The sequence below is a fragment of the Tamandua tetradactyla genome, chromosome 7 (assembly GCF_023851605.1).
Source record: "Tamandua tetradactyla isolate mTamTet1 chromosome 7, mTamTet1.pri, whole genome shotgun sequence".
NCBI lineage: Eukaryota > Metazoa > Chordata > Mammalia > Pilosa > Myrmecophagidae > Tamandua > Tamandua tetradactyla.
The window spans coordinates 152,248,216-152,271,500 of NC_135333.1; the positions used below are offsets into that span (position 1 = coordinate 152,248,216).

The following is a 23,285-nucleotide window of genomic DNA, read 5'->3' on the forward strand; positions in this document are numbered from 1 at the left end:
GAGAATAGGGAGGATATGTTTTCCATGTCTGCATCACCAGCATGCAGTAATGTACAATAAATGTTTGTTAAACTCAGGAAAATTCTCCATTCTAGGATCAGATATAGGTTCTAAAATTTACTGAAAGGCTGTTCCCTTTGAGGTTTTATTACTTTTTGTCCAGCCCATAGATTCTATGAGAATCATATTAGTTCCTCTCCAACTTACTGGTTATATATATTCTTAGGGGATTTATATTCAATATTGAATGAATAATACTTCCTCAGCTTAAAAATAAATGGTTAAATGAAATACATGTGTTGTCTTGAGTCTTTTTATTGCTTTTGCAAATTCCAATGAAAATACAATAGTGGGCATGTTTTGTTCTATTGGAAATGAACTCTCCTGGGTGACTGTGTTTTTAGTTTGCTTGTTTGTGATACAAGAGGCTTGGAAAATATTGTTCAGTTTGTGCTATACAGAGGGAATTTTAGGAATTTATATTGGTTGCAATGGATATTAGAAAACATTATTTAAAAATATTATCTGTTGCTTGTATTTTGTATCTTCTGGTTGTATGTCTGGGGACTGCCTTGCGGTTTGCCTTTTTTTTTTGCCAACGTTGGTTTCCAAGAAAGATAGCTAGACAGGTTTGTAAAACTGGTTCAGCAAGTGAGTTAAATTTAGGGCTCTGTAAGACTCTTAGTATCTAACAGTCAGACTCCTCTTCTGTAAAGTGAAAGGGTAATGTGGGCTTCCAACATTCAGATTTCATTTTGTCTATACTCTATACTCAATCTTTTCTGGTCTTCTAGCAAATATTTTAAGGAATTTATAGAAAACAGGTTCCAAACTGTGCTATCAGCAATGTTGTAATATTTCATATTTATTTATCATCAAGCTTACAGCGTATTCACATGTTCATATGAAACAAATCACGTGAAGTCTTTATGGGATTTAGTTTATAATCTCAAAGTGAGAATTTGGTGCCTCTAAGTCTCTTGTGGCCCCAAAATTCAATAGGTTCTATGTGGGATCCCCCCGTGGCTTCAATATAAAATGTCTGCCAAGGGAATGAAGGCCAAGACAAGAATTCATTTAAAAAATAATTAGAATTATTAGAAAAAAAGATTTTGTCAGATGGAATATGTTGTAAATTTTGAAATTTTCTTAAGGGGCAATGCAGTAAATTTTATATAGATTGAAACAACAATTTTAATTCAGTATCCATTTGTTACAAGATACCTACTGTGTATAAAGTCAGGCAGATGGCAGTGCATCAAGTATTAAGGACAAAAGCATAAAAGGTTAAAGTGGAACAGATTGTGATTAATACTATTGGAAAAGAAGTACTCTTTTATGTCGGCCTTAGACAGTTTATTATTTTCCCATCTGCATCTTCACCTTGAGTTTCTGAGAACAAAGTCTTCAGTCCCATTTTATCCATTATTGATACCTCTCTGGATAATGCTGTTCATTTCCAAGGGGTCTTTGAATGAAGTTCAGTATTTATGAGTGCCAGTGCTAGATGTGGAGACATGGTAGAGAACAATACAGCCTCCCTGGAACTTGCAAACTGGTGACGAAGACACAAATTGTAAAATAATGATGTAATTACAATTGATTTTAAAAAGGAGAAACAGAAAAGGGCCATGAATTGGGATAGGAATGCATGAGAAATATTCTGGGTGACTCACATGTAGAGCATATTTGAATGATGAGAAGAAGTTCACCAGACAAAAATGTAGGGATGGGAGGGAGTGCAATGGAGAACATTATAGCAGAAAAAAAATGCTTAGGGCAGAAGGCACATGTGTGTGAGGAATAGTCCAATGAAAAAGATAGCTGTGAAAAGATACATTATGGTTCAAGAGAAGGAGGAATGATCTAAGTATTAGAGCTGCCTGGTTGCGCAGTAGGCCATGTGCAAATGAAATGAATGCCTTGTGAAGATTTTCAGGTGTGGGTTTATAAGGAAGAGAGAATTGAAGTATTGGGAAGGGGGAGAGGGCTGGTCCAGAAAACCATTCACCATTTCTAGCACTGAGATTCAATTATTCTATCATTTATTCTCTTGGGCCCACAGAAAATTGTAGAATTTTTTTTTTTTTAAATTTTAAATATCTAGATTTGCATGCCTTTGCAGAAGCAAGAAATAGAACTAATTTGTTTCGTCATATTGGACCCACTTTAGCTTTTCCTCTTCCTTCTCCTCCTCTTTCTCCATTCGCCTACCATTCATTCTTTCACTCTTTGATGAATATATATCATCAATATATCCATCAAATTAATAGACAGCCTACTCTATTCCAGAAACTATGCCTGGCATTAATGACAAAGCAGTGAACAAGACAGAAAAATCCTGCTATGGGTTGGAGAATTACTGTTAAATATTATGAAGGCCTGGTATATTCAGTAGTACTCTACAAAGCTTGCATGTTAAATAAATAGCCATGTAGTGCCCGCCAATGCATTCACAGCTCTGAGGAAACTCACTAGGTCTGGCCACTTTAAAAATGAATTAGTATTTACACTCTAGCCCTTACTACTCTAGTCCTTAATCCTTTCTTATTTTTACCTATTTTCAGTTTTAGAACCCCTATACAGTATCACTGCATTTATAAGACACCTTACCATCTACCCAGTGCTTTCTTATTCCTGATCTGCTTGGATCATGTCACCTCTGTGAGGCAGGGGTGAATCCCAACTCCATTTTGACCGAGAAAGTGAAAATTCAGAATTTTTAAGTGACTTCATGGATGAAAAATTTTCAGCATAAGTAGCAAAGGAAGCATTATTTAAATTTCATTTTTAAAAGTAGACACAGAAGGAAAATGTTAGACTGTTATTAGGTTTGGTGTTTTTTCTTCTGAAAAAAGAAGCTAGAAAATGTGTAAATGGGTTGAATTGGTGAGTCGCCTGTGATTATTCTTCATTATTCACAATTAAAGCTACTTAGAAGATGGCAGTAGGATGAGGTTGACTGTGTTGTAAAATTTCACTTTTAATCATTTCAAAAATAGCAAAAGTAATTTTTCAAATTAAATAATGGCATTGCCTTGATTAAAAATGAAAAATATGTTTTGGGTGTTACATTGCAAAGTTGTGCTGAGATTACAATCATGTTTAATGCTAAAGATAAAAACATTTTTTAATAGCAGTGTTTAGTGTCCCTTTATTGCTTCAAGGACAGCACAGGCTGTTCTCAGATGTATAATTACAATAGGATTTTTCTAAAGGTTGTTCCAAACTAATTCATTTCTTACTTGAAGTTTTCATGTTTAAATTCTCTATTATTAAAATGTGTCTGATAAGATAATATTATTTAATCTTCATACCTGTGTGTATTTTGCATGAAATACTTTCCAAAGCCATTTGGAATTAAAGTTTTCTGTTGAGTAAAATGGGGAGATATTGGGAAGGGACTATCTAAAGCTTAAAATCAAAGAATGAAGGAAAAATTGAATGATTCATGTGTTTGAGATAAGGAATGAAAGTAAAAGACAGTCAGTAAACTTGTGGGAAATAACTTCTCTTAAAGTACAAAAATAAAGTACCAACTTTAGACATGAGAAACTCTGTAAAACTGCCAGGAAAAATGGAAAGAATACAAAGACCAAAGGATATGAACAGATGATTCCGCAAAGAGGAAATACAGCTGATTTTAAAAGATGGGAGAATGTTATTTAATTAGAAATGAAAGAAATTCAAATTCCAATTGCAACAAATTCCCTTATACTGCTCTAGCACTTATTCTCATTAATTCTTCCCTTGAGAATTTATCTTAGGAAAATAGAAATTTTTTTCTGTATTTAAGATTATCACAAATTTTTTGGACTGCTGCATCGATGTTTATTAGAAGCAAAAATGGAAAATCCTCTAAATGCTTGAAAAAGGAAATGATTAAATAAATTAGGGTTATTTGGAATTAATGAAATATTATAAACCCTAAATTAAATTTATAGAAGATGTATAATAACAGAGACACCTGTTTATGTCATTACATAGGGTGAAAAAGCAGAATCAAAATTATACATGGAATGTGATTAAATTCTACAAAATCATTCCATCATTAAAAATAAAGCGAAACAATCAAACACCGGCATGTTAGTAATGTATGTTTTAGCTTTGGGGGCCCCTGGAAGTCTTTTTGGGGTAGAGGTTGTTGATGTTTTCAATGTATTTTAAATTTTATATAATAAGCATGTTACTTTTACAAGGGATACTGTTTTTCCAGTCTTGGCTATTTTGACTTAGGGATGAATGTCCTTTGAGATTCTTGTTTGCAGTTTCTATTTTTTTCTGCTTTCCACGTAATTGAAACAACTGTTCCTACTCAGCAGTATTTGGCTTTGCCAAGGCCTCTGTGTTCTCTCTTTAATTCCTCTGTGCCTCAGCTGGCATATATGTAAGCGAATTTCTCAGAAGCCCATTGAGATGGTGTGCGAGCATCATAAGACTTTGAGTTCCTCCAAGGAAGGGGATGTAATTATTCAGTTCTATGAGCCGCATTAGACTGTTTGAGTCCTATCTCTCCATTCTCATCACCTCCGTCATTTAGTTTCAGAGGCACACTCCTTTCTTGAGTTGCTTCAGCACCTGTGTGCGAGTCCTTTTCTCCATCTCATCTCTTTCCTTACCACTGTCTAGTGTAAAAATGCATACTATCATATAACAAAATGAGGCTACTCACCCCTGTGTCTTTATGTTGTTCCCCTTATCTGGTTGTATCTTTCCCTTCATCTTTAGATGATGAAATATCTTAGATTGTTTAAAGCCTAAATGAGTTTGTTATCCTTTATGAAGCATACTTAATCTCTGTCGAATCTATATATTATTTAGACTTATATTGGGCCTGTGCTGCTCCCCCCACTCCTTTGCCCTCTACCACCTCCCCCATCTCCTTCCACCCCTATTTCTCCTCCTTGCCCCTCTCAATTGTACAGTCTTCTCACTCTCCATTCCACAGTCTTCCTGACGCCATCAGTGGTTTTCTGGTACCTCATAACTTTTTTTTTAAAGAATCAGGGGAGAAATAAATTTTGAAAAGCAGTGCCGAAAGACTTGGACTCTGGAACGGAAAAATCTGCCGCTTTGATATAATCGTAGGACCCAAGGCCATTTTCTGAGAGAACTTTGGTAGGAAACTCTCTTATACATTCCCAGGCTCCCACAGCTAGCCCCGGAGAAGGGTGCAGAGGAGATGCCCCCCAAAAGTAGGGAAATCCCCCACCCCAGCAATGTGGAAATTAGAACCTGAGGCTAGAGACCTGGTCTGGGGGATTTGCCTTCACTAAGCAAATGTTTCCCCATTCTTTTGCCTTTTGGCTAGTTACAAATATCTGCTTCCAGGTCGTACAGGACCCAGAAGGGACTTCCCCAGACTCTGGAAGAATCCTGACTAAGGAGAGGTACCTACACCCAGGAAATTAGTGCTAGAATAGAGATTCAGTTCCCCACAGGAAATACTGTCCTGTGTTCTAGGTATTCATAGAAACTCCTAGAATTCTCTGGGGAGGGCCTCATGCACTAGCCACAAGATCAATAGAAGCCAGCATTCTTCCATGCCGCGTTCTGGAGTAGTATTAGATAACATTTGTTAAAAGATGTTTCACTTATTCATTTTCCTGGAAGGGACTCTTGGGTCTTTTGAGGGACAACAAGATTGGGTAGCAGAGTCATTCCAGTTGAGCTGAAGCTATTATTGGCTATTTGGGGCCATTTTTTTTTCCTGGCATCTATTTTTATAATATTATGTACACTGAGGAAATGGTAATTCTTACAGCTACCATTTATTGAGTCTATCTTATTTAACGCTTAGTAGTGAGTCATGTATGCTACTAATATTACAAATTTAAAATGTATTATCTCAACTTGGCTAAAGTTCTGTAAGACTAGTATTATTCGGTGAAGTAGCTTCACCACTTTACCAAATCTACACCATCTTTACTTTTCTTTTTTTTAAAAAAGAAACCGTGAATACAGTCAACAAAACAAGTAGAAATTCAAGTTCTTTTCACAATATCAGATAATTATAAATAATAACAACAGAAGCAGCACCAATAACAATATATATTGCACAGATTATCACATTCAGTACTTTAAAAAATTAAAGTACTGTCAGCAATTTTCAGAGTGTGGTTTAGGGACCCAAGGTGTCTCTGAAATCTCTTTAGAGTGTTTTCTAAGTCTCCCGTTCTGAACTATTTTTCTTTAAGGCTGAATTTTTTTTTCATTAACATCAACCACATTGTAACAGTATATTGCAACAGGTTGAATGCAAATATACATATGAGAATTCAGCTATCTTTCCATCAATATAATTATTAGAGATCTTTGTAAAACTGTTAGAAAAGCAGTGCTAGCTTTCCTGACCTCCTTTCCTTGGAGCAAAGGGCTCTGACCTGTTCCACTAATCTCCTTTGAACTGGACACTGTCCTTGCCATCTGTGTGATTCAAAGCAAATTTTTGGTCTCATTTTCACTTAGGTACAGATTCTGGGCCCTGCAACCTCAAAATGAGCAGTCCACATTGACCCCAAGCGTGTCCTTGCCTTGCCTGCTCAATCCTCGTGTTTTTCTGTCCAGAAACTATGGCACTTTTATCACATAGGCTCGGTCACACTAGAACAGAACTTTTATTAATTCAGGCTTCCAAGAACACAAAACAGCAAAACTAATAGAAGGAAAGGGAAGAAAACTTGGTTTCAAAGAGCAAAAGCATACTTAGAAATTTAAGGGTAGCTGGAATCTCAGCCACAGTGAGGGTCCCTTCAGAGAGACAAAAGAAAGGTTTCCCCTCCATATTTTTAATTCTACCAAGCTTAATAAGCATAGGGTACCAAGCAACCTCTTTTCAGCACCATCTCCTTTGGACAGCTATTCCAAATGCTGACCGCTGTGTTATCGCCATCACACCCTTACCAGGGATGCATTCCTTCTCTCCCATTAAAGGAATGCCCTGTATCTACTCATCTTCTTGCTTCTGTTAGATGTCACCCAAACCAGTTCATCTAAATACTCCAACATGGTTCTTTCCCTGCTTCAGGGATCTAAATTTAGGGGCGCAAAAAAAGTTCCCAGTGCCCAGTATAGATAGTTGGTTGAGGGATGCTAGTAAGATTGTTTTAAGATCTGGCTTCTGGTCATACAACTATGGGCACTTAGTGAAAATTAAAAGTGTACCTACCTGTGGGTGGTCACATGGTGGCTCAGCAGGCAGAGTTCTCGCCTGCCATACCAGAGACCTGGGTTCAATTCCCAGTGCCTGTCCATGTGAAAAAAAAAGGAAAGGAAAAAACTGTAATTACTTGTGCCCTTTACTCTACACATATTGAACTTCAGTTAAAAGTTGAACAAAAGCAAACAAAAAGTCCTCTCCAGAAATGATCCACTTAACCCATAATTCCTTATAGCTCCCTGATCAAACTTACATCATTTTTGTAGTTAAAATGTCTCAGTAATACCTTCTCCTCTACTAGATTGAAACTGTTTCAAGGACCAATGTTGCATTTATCTTTGTATCTTCCACTGTACTCTCATGTCTCTTCTGTATATTAGGCACAATATTCATTTCTTGAATTAGATACATTGAGAAGAAGTTGCTTCTTCTCTTCCCAGATTCCTGGATTTATCCCAGAGTGCAATAAAATACAGTAGATTTTCACCAAATTGAATGGTTTGGGCCATTTTGGAATTGATGTCTTTGAAGGTATTATTGATGGCTGGGTTATTTGTTGTGTTCCAAGGGAAATTTAGAGAATAGAAACAAGGACCCACATTTGCTCAAGTCCAGGAGGTGCCATTGATAGAGACTTCACTGTCAGTGGCACCTTTGGGAACTGTACTGTGCCCAACATGTGTAACCATTCACAGTAGCCCTGTCTCAAATCACTGTAAGGTATGAGGGTATGAATAAAGTGTCTGGTAACTGTGGTGATTAGATTCTAGCTTAATCTTGAAGATGAAGTAGCCGCATAGTAATATGACCACTTGACTCACTCCCATCACTGAGTATGTATTCACAATGTGTCTCTGGGAAATCTTGGGCAAGAGCATTGCATATAGAGGGAATGGCAAATTTAAAGGATCAGAGGCGGGAGTTTATCTGATAGTTTGAGGAACAGCAAGGAAGTCAGTGTGGCTGGAATATGTGACTGAGAGGGAAGCGTAGTAGGAGAGAAGGTCAGAACTGGCGAAGGAAGGGACTGCTACTGATCAGAGCAGGCATGGGCCATTGTAAGGAGGCTCACGTTTCTCTGAGCGATCAGCAGAATGAGGTGATCTGATTTGCATTTTAACAGGGTCAGCCTGACTGCGGTGTTGAGAGTACCCTCTAAGGGGCAAGGGCAGAAGCAGGAGACCAGTTGCGAGCTGTAGTGGGAGGAGGAACTGATGCTGACTTGAGCGGTAAAGGTCAAATGAACATGAATATATTTCAAGGGTCACCTCGTTTCAAAGGGGAACTTTCTTTTAATTTTTAAAATTGTGGTGAAACATACATAACCTAAAATTAACCATTTTAACCAGTTTTAGATAATTCCGTGGCGTTGAGTACATTTAGAATATTGTGCAACCAGCAACATTTTAGATTTCCAGAATTTTTCATCATCCCAAACAGAAACTTTTACCCATAAAGCAGTAACTCCTTATTCTTCCCTCCCCCCACCCGCTAGGAAACTTTTTTAATTCAAATGATTTGTTCTGATATCATTTTATAAATGAGATTTTTATTTGCCTTTAAACATTTTTTAAAGCTGTAATGTATGAATGTTTTTTCTAAGGAGAAATGTATTATTGGGATACCTATTACAGATTGTTTCAGCTCCTTAATCCAGTTGAATTGATCATGAGTCAATTTTTCATAGTATTTTAGTAAGAAATGCCAATCCCAACTAATCTAGGGAGTTTATATGTAGAATTTTTACAAAGCAGTATTTGAGCCTATGGCTTAAAGTCAGCTTATATTTTTATAGGATCCTACCGTACAGGCAACCTTTTAAATCCAGGAATTAAAGAAGAATTGATCTTCACAAGATTGTCACATTGAAATGTTGGTAAAAACCTACCAAGTTGTTTACATGGTTAGAGAATTGTCAAGAGAAGAAATGATATAACTGATGCTGAAACAGTTGAATCCAGAGCAGTCTATTACTATTTTTTCCTCCTCCTTTTTGAGACTTAACCTCCTTGTTTCTGTACCTCTATACAATGCTACCTCTAAATTTCCTTTCCTATCTAATTTTCCCAACTCAAATGACATTTTCTTTCATAATTTTTCAACTTATCTTTTGTTTTTCCTTTTTTTTTCCCTTTGATTTAAGACAAGGTGATTAATTTGGGTAAGAAAAATAACAAACCAAAGTAATAATGATAAAGTGGGAGTACAACACACATAAGAAGAACATATTTTACTTAAGATATTGTTGGGGTGTTTTATTTGAAATTCTGCTCAATTACCAAACACAAAGAATGTACTTGTTTACTGAGTATGAAAGAAAGGAATTCCTCAGAAATCTATTCCTGTACAAGAGAGAAAACTCTTAACTCTTCTTAAGAATTAGTGAGGTTATATTTAATATGTATCTCCCCCTCCACATATATATGTGTAATCTGGTTCTCATGTCCATGAAATAGGGAAGGATATGCCAGATGCAGGTGATTGCCAGAAGAGTTCAGTCTAATTTAGTAGCTAATCCCAAATGTAATCACAGTCCAGAGTATGGTACAATATATTTATTTTCTTGTTCATCTAAGACATCAGTTCTCAAAATGTGAGCGTCAGCATCACCTGGGAACTTGTTAAAAATTCAAATCTCCAGCCCCATCCAGACCCACTGAATCTGAAATTCTGGGGATGGGACCTAGCTCTTTGTTTGATCATGTCTTCCAGGAAGCTCATATACTCTAAAGCTTGAGAATCACTGAAAATGATAACCTTTCAGACCTTGCAGAATCCATCTGTGAGGATGGGCACCCTGAAATCCACTTCCTCAAGTTTTCTCTCTTTCCTTTTCTGACCCTCTCTCCTGGCTCTATCTTGCACTTTTCCCTCACTATCTGAGCCCTGTAACTATTCCTACTTACCAAGCCTCAGGATTTGCCTTTCTTGGTGGCTCAACAATAGACTCCTATTTCTTTTGGCAAAGAACACCTATGAGACTAGCAATTATTTCCCTTCCTAAAATTGGTCACGTCTACTAGCAGTGACTGATGCTTCTTATGTAAAAAGGCTCACCTCCCAAAAGATATAAAGACAAGAGGATTGAAAGCCACATCCTGCCAGACATGCTGTAACTGGTGGGGCCATGTTGGGACACTTGTGGTTTACACTTCTAGACCCAGCATAATTAATAATGCCACCCCAGTTTACTCTTGTTTTTTTAAATTTTTTATTGTGTTAACATACATGCTACACAAAATTTCCCATTTTTGCCACTTACATGTGTACAATCCGGTGATTCCATTTACATACACAATAATGTGCCACAATTACCACCACTCACTACCAAAATTTTTCATCGCCCCAAGCAGAAACGCTGTACTCATTAAGCATTAATGCCCCATTCATCCCCTCTCCCAGCCTCTGTTAACTGTATAATCTACCTTCTGTCTCCATGAATTTGCTTATTCTAAGTATTTCATACACGTGAAATCATGCAATATTTGTCCTTTTGTGTCTGGCTTATTTTACTCAATATGACATCTTCAAGATACATCCGTGTTGTACCATTTATCAGAACTTCATTAATTTTCGTGGCTGAATAATATTCCATTATATGCATATACCACTTTTTGTTTATCCATTCACCTGTTGATGAGCACTTGGGTTGCTGTTGTGGAGAATACTGCCGTGGACATTGGTATACAAATACATGCTGGAGTTCCTATTTTTATTTCTTTAGCAATATGCCTATAAATAGGATTGCCAGGCCCCTTTTATTACTGAGATGTGCCCTGGTTTCAATAATAAATTATGTTATGGTCAACCTAAAATTATAAGCTGTTCCAACACTCTTGGAAACTGCTCAAAGAAGGCTTCGTGGGAAATAAAGGTTTTAGGACATTAGAATGAAAGATATTCTGTTTTAATATATAGGCAAGACAGGACTGGGGATTGGGGTGGGACAGGGCAGAAAAACCTGCCTGAAGGGAAAGAGGCCAGGAGTTCAGGATAAGTAAAGATGTAACATAGCAAGTTACACTGAGGTAAGTAAGCAATGCAAAGGGACTGGAGCCTCCATCTGGTGAAAGAAAGAATACATGACGCTGATAGGAAAGAATAACTTAAGATATGGTCTCCCTGGGAGGGTAGGAGAACATTTTGTTCCCTATCATTTCCCCAGTTAATATCAATTTAGTTTCTTCGAATAGATGTTAAGAAATCTCCTGCCTTTGTTTGCCTGTTTGTGTTGGTTCTGTGTTTTTGAAACACAGAATAACAATTACACTTATAAAGGAAAAAACACATTACTTAGGAAATTCAAATATGCATTATGGTTAAAGTACCAGTTTTTTTTTTAAGTAAAACAAAAATTAAGCAGTCTGTGGTATACTGAAAATTATCAATTTTTCCTCAATTTTGGGTCATATTTCAAACGAATGGCTGTTATATAATATAGCAATACCTAAAACTTTACTTTCAAGTTTGGTTCAAAATTTTGAATTCATTTTTTAAAAATGATACAAAATGGTTTATGTTTCATAATATTTTACACTTTTATCATAACAGAACACTAAAGCTGGCCTATTGAGATATATGCCCTGTCCAAAAGAAAATGGGCAAAATTATGAAAATACCTAACAGGTTATGTTACTGCTCTTCTGAATGCTAATTTGGTAATTGGGTAATTTGATAATGCCCATGATGAAATGGGAACTTTTTTCTCTCACCATTTACAATACCAAAAATTGTTTCAGTCTAGTTTTTGCATCTCTTGTACGCCATTTACAAACTAAATGTTATGTGAAAAGCTAACTTAAAGCATAAAGAATTTATTACATTAAAATAAACATCATTTGACTTCATACAATTATACTTAATATAGTTCTCTATTTGTTGGGGAACATTGCAGATATGTTTGGTATTGACAGAGCTTGAAATCATGTGCCTGGAGCATTCCGTTTCAAATGGACCCTTATTGCTATCAAGTGCCATTATCTTCAACACTTATATTTCTTGATAATGTTTTTCTCTGCATCTATGTGGTTACCACGTCCTTTTTTTTTTATATATATTTTAACCAGAGCTAATTATATTTCCTTTTCTCTCTACAGTATACAGTACTAAATTTCGAGAAAATAACCTGTGCTGTTCAATTAACTGCAGTTTTTCTAAATGTTAATATAGAAATCATTTAGAGTTAATAGGTGTCTGGAAAAGAAAAAAGAACAATTAGTAGATTCCTATATTATCTTCTGTTTAAATGTCACAAAAGCAGTTAATATACTCATTAAAGCATTTATTTAGTTAAATATTCTGCTTTAAAGACAGGTAATAATATTGTGTTTTCAATTAAAAATCATCTATAATGATCATGACTAACTGAACAATAGGTTTAGCCTGCTATTCTTTATTATGATGTATTTGAGACAATATTAATTTTTATCACAGACTGTCTAGTTTTTGTTTACTTAAAAAAAGAATTAAATTTTAACCATAATGCATATCTGAATTTCCTAAATAATTTGTTTCTCTATTTATAAATGTAATTACTAATAACTTTGTTTCCTTAAACACCGTTCTGATCCAAGAATTATGTTTATTTGTTACGGAACATGAGAAAGCAGAGAATGCTAGATAATTAAGAACGTGATGTAAAGATTTTTGTAAAAATAGCCAAGGAATCTCAAGTCCTATTCTTAAAAAATAATTTTTAGAAGTAGGCTGGATTATGAGAGTCTTATCTTGACTCAATTAAACCTTAGAAATACTGAAATGCAAGCAGTGGCCACGGTTTATTACAGATAACAAATAAACATAATTTGTAACAAATAAACATAATTCTTGGATCAGAACATTGTTTAAGGAAACAAAGTTATTAGTAATTACATTTATAAATAGAGAAACAAATTACTTAGGAAATTCAGATATGCATTATGGTTAAAATTTAATTCTTTTTTTAAGTAAACAAAAACTAGACAGTCTGTGATAAAAATTAATATTGTCTCAAATACAGATTTAACAATCTGTAATGTTTTAAGGACTAGGTCTTTTTGAATTAGAAGATGATTTTTAATACTTCTTAGATAAACAGCAAATAATGGGCTCTTCCATCAACCACTAGGGAGAATTTATCCTTTTAAAATTTTTTCTGTTTCTGTGTGTAGATGAGTACTTGCATATCATTTTTATAACTGCTAAAGACTTAACATTTAAGCAAATAGGGGAACCCAAAGCCAAACGAATTCATCAATAGAGCATATCTCTGCAAACCTAGCAGACACACAGCTGGCATCAGCATATCTCTGCCATAGGTTGATTGGGTTTTTAGTTGAATATCCATATTGAAAAGCATCTACCACCATTTCTTTTGCTATTAATAAATCTTGAACTTAAAAGTTGACTCTCCTCTTTTGCATATTTATGGCCTTAAAATTGAGCCCAGATTTTAGGTTGTTTTCTTTGCCCTTACGTTGTAATTCTGGGCTAGCATTTTACAATAGTTCTAGGGGTTCAGTTTCAAAGAGTTGTGTCACTCTAGCTGTAACAATCCTAACCTTACAAAAGCTGACCTGAAATTAACCTAAAATATCTGAACTCAACATGTGTTCCACTTTAATTGCTAAATCTAATTGAGAGTGCTAATGTGAAATATATGTTTCTTTTCTTTCAATAATTTTAGTGGCATTTAAGTATAAGAAATGGCTGTATCTTAGTTTGGATACAGCTATTTGTGCAAACACATAATGGAAGAAGTTTATAGGACCAATAATTAAAATCAGTTCAATGCATATTTGTAACATATACCTTGAAATTTGCTCCTCTTATTTCTTCCTTGAATATTTTTCAGAGGTATGTTTTAGAAAATATACTTAAAAGCATATCTTTTCTTAAAAAATCTTGCAGTCCTCTTTAATTGAAAGGCGTATGTTATATGCCTCTCATTTAATTAAACATAAACATAAATAACGAGCATGTAGGTGTACATCACATGTAAATCTTCAAATCACCTATCACTGTTATTTCTTCTATGAGAGCAGTGTTATTGTTTCATGGGGCTATTATTTTGCAAGTTTATTTGCACTTGCTTTCTTTCTCCTTTGCAGGTCAGTTTCTTCTGGAAGAAGCTCGCCTCATTGAAGCAGCTGAGATGGCAAAAAAAGCAGCTGAACTAGACAGCACAGAGTTTGACGTTGTCTTCAATGCTGCCCACATGCTCAGGTTAGTCTTTACTTTAAAATACCAAAATCTTGGATTTGAGCAAGCAGTGTTCCAAACATATGTTTTAAAAAAAAAGTCAAGATTTTATGCATTTATTTTGTTCCTTAGAATGAATTAGCTATACTAATTTCTCTGCTATACTGCTTTATACCCCATTATTAAAATGAGTTATGCTTAATAACCATGTAAAAATCAGTCAGGACTATTTTATCTATTAGATTCTATATGCACAATATCTAGGGCATATGATCTTTCAAGACTCTTTGAAAATTGTTGAGACACCCCACTGCCACCCTACCATCCCAATATGTGGCCCTAAAATACAAAATTCAAACTGCAAAATTGAAATTACCATGTGTCTAATTAAATGGCTACAAAACAAAATATTGTCATTTAATCAAGTGAATCTCAAAATTTGTGATTATATGGATTATATTCGGTGTGATAGTGGAGAGGATTATTAAATACTAATATACTTAAGAACTATGAAATTCTCAAAATGGTCCCATAATTAGCACTATTGCTATATATTGAAAATTTTTAGATCTTTAGTGGTTCTATTTTCAGTAGGATTATTGTGTAGGTTAATGGCAGTAAGAGTAAAAACAATAAAAAGGCAGGTCAACAATTTTGTTGTGACTATAAAAAGACAGTCAGTGCATCCATAAATGGTGGCCTAATAGAAAGATGTCTTTAAGAAACTCAGATGCTTTATATGGTTATTTAAAAGCACATTTTTTTTCTGTTTAAAAATCATAATTTGTTCTCTTAGCAATATGTATATCATTTCACCCATAATCTTACTTGCATTTCACTCCATTTAATTCCCACCTAGATGTTCATTAAGTGAAGTCCATACAACAAGCTCTGTGTTTGACTTATAGAGATAGGCTTGTAATTATTAGCACCTAATAACAAGAGAAGAAAAATAACAGAGGAATTGGTCAAGGTTTGCATAGTTTTAAAACATGGATGCTTGAAAAAAATTGAGGGGCTTTTTTAATTGAATTTTTCTATTTTGAGATCATTATAGATTCACAGAAACCTGTAAAAAAAAAATAATAGATATCTCCCCTATACTCTTTATCCAATTTCACCCAATGGTAATATCCTACAAAACTACAGTAGATTATCACAGCCAGTATATTGTCACGAATACAATGTACTGACTATATTAAAATTTCCTCAGTTTTATTTGTACGTCTCCCCTTTGCATGTGTGTGTATGTATCTATCTGTCTTTCTGTCTGCTAAAACTTGTAAGCAGGTTTATTACGTGTGGATTTGTGTATCCATCATCATAGTCAAAATACAGAACATTTCCATCCACCTCTATTTGCCCTCATATCACCTTTTTATAAGTACATGCTTACTTTACCCCATCTCGCAAGAATCAATATTTAAAGCAAATTTTGTAATTTAGTTTGTTGTTATCATTTGGGTTTGTTTTACAGCTGGATCTTAATGTCTTCCTATATGTCTTTTTGTAAGTTTTGAATAAGAAATTTTAAAGCCTGATTGAGAGAGAAAAGGAGACTTAGGTTTCAGTCAAATGTCCTTGCTTCATATTAATGTTTAGCATTCATAAAACACTTGTTTTACGATGAGCCCAAGAAAGCAGACACAAAGAGAAGTCAGGATTGAATTGACTCCCATCTTTATAAAATGAATTGTAGCCAATCTGTAAGAACCTTCAATGCAAGGAAAGTTTTTAAAAGACACCTTAATTTGCATGACAAGGTTAGGTACTTTTTATAGGGAAGAGGATTTTGTTCTTCATGAATAAAACGCCATGCTGTTAGCGACAATAAACCATTTGCAAAGGATGGGAAAGCACATTTCTACAGGCTAATTCATTTTAATCATAATAGATACTTTCATCAAAGCATTTTGCTATATATTGAATTAGTATCTGAAATTCACGGTCTATCAATGGAAATTCATTTTAAGAACATTAAGAAAAATGTCCTTGTTGAATATATTGCTTATAATTTTTTCTTAGTTATTTTAGCAATAGAAACCACTGAAAGTTTTTGTTAAAAGTTTATGGTATGGAAATATTTAAATTTATTTTTCAGAACCTTCTCTAGCTTTCTGCATTAAGGTTCAGTTGTCAGCCCCTTCATATATTGAATGCAAGTATGATACAGCAGCCTGGCCGAATCCTAATGAACTTGGTGAGGGGTCTCCATGAAGGTTTTTGCTTAGTGGTCCTGCTTTTTGCCTCTGTCAAATTCAAGTATTTCTTGAGTATCCGCTATGCTAGCTGAGCAACTTCTTTCTTTATTAATCAAGAATATTCAGGGTTTTTTTTTGTTTTGTTTGTTTGTTATGTTTTGTTTTTGCCAAAAAGAACAAGAAAGATTATTGATTTTCCTTTAAATGCAGTCCTACTAAAATAGCTGGCTGTCAAGATTTTGCTTACTTAATGTTATACATGGATTTTCTCCTGGGGGGGGTGGCAGATAGTACTGAATAGTTTGATATTAATTCTTCCCTCAAGAGCTCTGTTATCTTGGGAGAGATAAAAGAAACAGGATTGGCAAGGCTTGGGACCAGTTGGGTTTAAGGGAGAGGACCAGTATCTTCCCCGTGTGTGACTTGGGTAGTTAGACTAAGGGTTTTCTTATTATCTAAAATCAGAATGTAGGGAAAGCTTATAGTTCAAGACATGGTTTGATCAGCAGATGTAACTACTGCTCCCTTGTTAATTGCCACTGAAATGACCAGAAGAATACGGTAATAAGGTAAAAATCCCTTCCTCCTTCTGATTGATAAACAGATTTGACTTGGGATGAAAAAAATTGGGTTGATAAACAGATTTGACTTCATCTGGATGAGAAAAATTGGGAAGGACCAGTCATCAAGGAGCAAATCTTTTTCTTTCTGGGGCCTTCAGGAGATGTACCAGATGTTGGAGCTTACATAGAACTTGCTTCCAGGTCATTGAGATAACTCTGGTTTGTATATGTCACAGAGACAGTATGTGAGGTATAGAGAGGAGTGTGCTGGTAGCTAATCCTAGGATGGAACAGATATGTTAGTTAGACTACTTGGGCATTGCCTCAGCTAACTTAGGGCTACCATTTACAACAAATGAGAAAATGACACTTCAAAGGAAAAAGTTGCCTACTGTTCAGGTTCCTGCCCTCATCTATACAACCATTAAAACTTCCCTTCTCTCTACAGAAAACATTTAGAAAACCTGTTAAAACTAGAAGAGATCAAAATTTGTAACTGTTCTCTGAATCTGGGCTTGAAATTTGAGAAATTTCTAACAGACTCATTTCAACTCTCAATAATCGATGCATAGCTTTCCCCTATAGAATCAACAAATAGAGAAGTTTCAAATATATAATTCAATTTGGTAGTTCACATGAAAGTGTCCAATCAGAGTTATCAATGTAAAAAGCTCTCACTGAAGCAAATTTACATTAAAAACACAAGAGATACTTAGAATATCTCTAATTCCTGCTATCACATTGTTCAAAAGAACGCTCTGTGCTGTGCAGGTAGCACTGATGCTGTTCACCAAATATGCCTGGCCTCCTCCCTTGAAAAGAATCAAAGGACTTTTCTGCTGTCTTTGAAGTTAGGCATGGCCATGGGTCTTCTCTGGATCATTGAATATATGAGAAAACGCTGTATGTCATTTTGGGGTGAAAGCTGTTAAAGTCAGTGTTTCTTGTTTTTTATTTATTTATTTATTTTTGACTTGGGGGTTATGAAGCAAGGATCCAGGGAGATTCTTTGTCTCCTGGGTCTTCAAGTGGCCGAAGAGTGACAAACTACCCTTCTCACTTGCATTGGAATAGGCTACATGAGTGAAAAATGTACTTTATGTTAATTTACTAAGATTTAGGATATATTTATTCCTGCAATACAACATAACCTTTCATAACTGATGCAGAATACATCTATCAAAATAAGATAAGTAGTTGGAAAGAGGAACAATATAACACAGGAAAAGATTATTAGGAGATTATTAGGATCTCTGAATTTTTAACTGCAATGGAGGCAGTATACAATTGATAGGCTGATAGAGCAACTACAAATCTGTGGATTCAGATAGAAGCTAGAGATATTTTCTCAGGCCTTAATGGAGAAGACTAAAGAGATGAAAATAGTAACTTAAAGGATATTAGATTGGAAAATACATTTAGAACACTATATATACACATAATTATATATGTATATGTATAATTATGGTATATGCATAAAAATCTTTAGTTATATTTAATATATACATATATAGTATGTGTATCTATATAGTTTTGTTTGTGTGTATGTATATATAGATGTAAATACAGAAATTCTGAAAAAGAATATGGAGCAAAAAAGCACTTAGCAAAAAATAATTAGAGCAAATTTCCAAAATAGGATAGCAGCCTTAAACCATCATATATTAAATACAGGAGTGATGCAGATAGATCAAGTCCTAGACATGCTTTTTATGAATGGGTTAGAAATTTTAGTTAGAGACTGCGGAATCCACTTTTGCTAGTTTAAGCAGAAAAGAGACTTATTAAAGTAAACGCTTTAGCCCACAGTCTCTCTCAGCAGGCCAGAGAGCTCTCTACACAGGCAGGAATAGTGCCCTATCCACCACCCTTTGGGGCCTTCCCTAGAGCTCAGCAGCTTTAACTGTCCTGGAACTTTATAACCACCCCCCATGAGGAACCAAGCAGAGCCCTCACTGCATTCATTAGAAGATGATTCTCCTTGGCACCACTGCCACCCTGTCATGTTGGCTTCTGAATTTGAATACCTCATGGTTGCATATGTTTAGTGGAACTTGAGTCATGTGCCAACACATTGGCTGGTGGGAATTCCTGGCTTCTGCCTTGCTTGGAAAGGTGGGATTCACATATAAAAAGAATTTCCAAAATATAGGAGAACAATCACAGGTGTTAACTCACCTCTCATAAGGAATGTTGATTTTACAGGTTGACATTTTTAATATTTCAAATAAAATGGAAAAGTACTAGAAACAGAACAAATGAGGCATAAATAAAACCAGATTGATTAGGGTACTGGGTTGAATAGAATATTCCCAAAATTCATGTCTACCTAGAACCCCGACTTCTGTGTGACCTTATAGGAAATAAGGTCTTTGCAGATGTAATTGGTTAACATGTGGTCATACTGGACTAGGATGGGCCCTAAATCTAATGACTGGGGCCCTTATGTAATAGGTTGAATTATATACCCCCTAAAATGCAGGTTTTTGGACTTAGTCTGTATTCCTGTGGGTGTGCGGTCATTGTAAATGGGATTTCTTGAAGATGTTGTTTTAGTTAGGTTGTGGCCAAACTGAATGAGAGTGGACTTAATATGGTTACTGGAGTCTTCTATAAAAAAATAAATTCAGACGTAGTTAGAGAAAGCCACAGCAAGGAGCCAGAAGCCAACCAAACACGAAAGAGGAAAGCAGAGGACATTGCCAGGTGACGTGAGATAGGGATGTAAGCCAAGGATCACCAACAACCAGAACCAGGATACTGTTTTTGGAAGAAAGCACCTCCTTGCTCATGCCTCAACTTTGGACTTCCAACCTCAAAACCATGAGCCAGTAAATTACCATTAATTAAGCCAATCTATTTTATAGTGTTTGTCATATAAGACACCTTATAAGAAAAGGAGAGGACACAGGTATACATAAGAGAATAAGGACATGTGAAGATAGAGGCAGAGTATTGGAATTGTGTCGATAGAATTGTGAGAGTATAGAATAAATTATTTTACTAGAAGCTGTGCTGGTTTGAAGATGTTATATACACCAGAAAAGTCATGTTCTTTTTCCTAATCCAATCTTGTGGGGGATGACCTATTTTTTTAAGGTAGGGACTTTAATTGTATTGTTACCACAGAGATGTGACACACCCAGTTGTAGGTGTGGCTCTTGATTGGACTGTTTCCATGAAGATGTGACACACCCATTTAAGGTGGGTTGGGCCTTTTGATTATGGAGATGAGACTCCACCCATTTAAGGTGGGTCTTAATTAGTTTACTGGAATCTTTAAGCCAACTCACAGAGAGGGAAAGAGTCAGAAGAGACAATGACTTAGACATTTGGAGATGTTTGGAGTGCCAACAGAGAGAACAGACACCTAGACATGGATGTTTGGAGATGCAGAGCCCAGCAGATGTTGGCTATGCCTTCCTGTTAGATGCTAAGCAAGTCAGAAGCCAGAAGGATCTGCAGCGGCTAAGAGAGCCATTTGAAACCAGAAGCTGGGAGAAGATGCAGATGTTACAGATGTTGGCATTTCTTTGGTGTCAAGGTATCTTTCTCTGGATGCCTTAATTTGGATGTTTTTGTGACCTTAGAACTATAAACTTGTAACTTAATAAATCCTCTTTATAAAAGCTATTCCATTTCTGGTATATTGTATTCCAGTGACATCATCAAACTAAAACAGAAGCATTTGGTCTGAATGGGTTTGTTTTGTTTTCTCCCAGAACTGGAATCTGAAGAGAGTGTGAAGATACTTAATATCTAAGAGGAAGGCTAATGACACTGAAAACAAACTTTAACCGATTCACACATTGTTAGGCTCTGGTGAAAAGGTGTTTTGTTTGTTTGCTTTTTAGTTTAGTTTTGTTTTTTTTCCACCCACTTAAGGGAAAGGGGAAAAAAGTAGTTTTTATTCATTATCTCCTGTCTGCCTGGTACTGTATTTGACATTTCCTATCTATTACCTTCCTAGTTTTAACTGCATATCTGTAAAGTAGATAGAAATAATTCCATTTTACTAATGAGAATACTGAGGCTCAGAGTAAAAACCTCTCGCATTTGGTTAAGTGAGAATGTAAACTCAGTGTTTTTTGCCCAATACAACATTATCTTCGACATAGTGCATTGGCTCTCTCTCTCTCTCTCGTCTTTACATCTTAGTGACAGCCCAGAAGCTGTGATTCTTGAATTAATTGATGGAGGAAGAATTTATAGAGAGAATAACAGGTTATCAAATATATATGTCCTAAGAAGTTAGACTTCTCCAATATTATTAAATTATCCCTTCGTGACAAATTTTAGAAAGTAGGTTTATAGTCAAAGGAAAAAGAACTTCAAATTTGTACCCTCTGATGGTGCAGTGTCTGGCAAAGGGCATACTTACTGAGAGATGAGTGTGTACTTTCCTTTTTTTTAGGACCTGAAGGTCTAAGATGTCACTGCTTCGCAAGGTAGTAAGGAAAACAAAAATGCATACACCACTCAGTTCCCATTGTTTTCCCAGTTTATTGAGAGAGTGAATATATGAGAAAGAATTGCTTTTACTTTCTATACTCAAATGCAGCAATCTTATGTAATTAAATATGCTGAAAATATAAAATTTAAATATATTATCTTCTTAATAAATCTCACTGGAAAAGACAAAAAATTAAAGTTCTTGAGCAAGAAAAGAGTAGATCATATTATTTTCCCAAAGCAGATTGGGGAGGAAAAAAAAGATATATATATATATATATATGCAATTGCCCTCACTGTTGGACATGCAAGGTCTTCTAGCTATATGATTTCTTTCTTAGCTCTTCCAGAATTATCCTTGAAAATATCTCCCAAGAGTTTAAAAAGTATTACATTTTTTTTGTAAGGCAAGCAGTAGCTATTATCCACTTTAATTATTTTAATTCAAAACTGACAATACAAAACTATTAATAATTATTAAGAGAGTCTTCTAAATGTTACTAGTTTTCACTTTTTATATTTTAGCAGATGTCATTTTAACTTAGCAACCTTTATTTTTATAATTCTCATAGAATACACAAAAATGCAGGTGATTGTAAATAATTCTTTTAATCAGAATTCACTCAACAATTCACTGGATTTTACCATCATAAATTGTCTTTCACTATCAACTTATGGTCCAGGACAGTCTTATTTCAACTAGGTTGTGATAGGTTGTAAATCCTTTAAAGCAAAGGACAGTGAAGTAACATTTGAGGTTAGGCTACTTCTAGCCCAGCTACTGTCAAACATTAATGTGAATGCAAATTACCAGGGGATCTCATTAAAGTGCATATTCTAATTTACTAGGTTTGAGTGGAGCTTGAGAGTTTGCAGTTTTAACAAGCACTGGGTGTTGGCTCTGATATCGGGTCACGGATCCCGAGAAGCAAGTTCTTTTCTATTTTCACCCCTCCCAGCTCCCTCTCTCCAGCCAAGCATAACACCTTGAACATAAGTGATAACTTACTCTATCTGAATATTACAACTAACACTGCTAATATACATTTCCTCCCTTTTCATTTTTTCTAGTACTTTTCATTGTTATCTTTCTAGATACAGACTTGCCTCTGTCCTTATCAGCTCCTGCGAGGTGTGAGGCCATGGAAGGCTAGGCTCACATTCTCGTAGGATTCCAAGAAATTCCTGACTCAGAGGGATGTTTCATAAACTATCATTGGCATAGCCTTTTCCTATTGCTACATTTCTATTTCTGTATTTCTATACATTTCTACATTTCCTATTCCTACATTTCTGCTTACTGCTCTGTCTTTTAACTTCAGAATTGAGCGGGATAGATATGGATTATGACGCCTTTTAATTTATTTTTTTGTATTCTTAACAGAAGAAATTTTCATCTAAGAACCCTTAATGACCATGAATCTTTTCTACTCTATATTTTTATGTATAACAACTCTGGTTTTGCTATTTTAAGTTTGTCCATGCATATTTATGGCCATGTTTATTTCAATTTCACTTCTATTCCTACTATACAGCTTTTCAACCAGAAAAGTTTAGTGCTGCTTTGAGTTAACTTAAAGCTAATCACGCCAGTTTAGTGATTGGCAAGAACCCAGGACAACCCAGCTACTGTTTCCTTCTGTTTTCATGATCTAAACAGCCCTCTCTAATTAAAAATAAATAAATAATTCTTACATTATCCTTGAAAATATCCACCAAGGCTTTAAAAAA

At 35.3% G+C, this 23,285-nt stretch overlaps 1 protein-coding gene across 2 annotated transcripts in view; it reads left to right on the top strand.

Moving 5' to 3' along the window:
- TMTC2 (transmembrane O-mannosyltransferase targeting cadherins 2) overlaps nucleotides 1–23,285 on the top strand; it is a 478,556-nt gene that overhangs the window by 374,301 nt on the left and 80,970 nt on the right. For both annotated transcript variants that reach the window (XM_077111531.1, XM_077111532.1), the window contains one exon: nucleotides 14,248–14,362. In XM_077111531.1, the coding sequence (XP_076967646.1) occupies nucleotides 14,248–14,362 (115 nt within the window). The remainder of the gene's footprint in view (nucleotides 1–14,247; nucleotides 14,363–23,285) is intronic.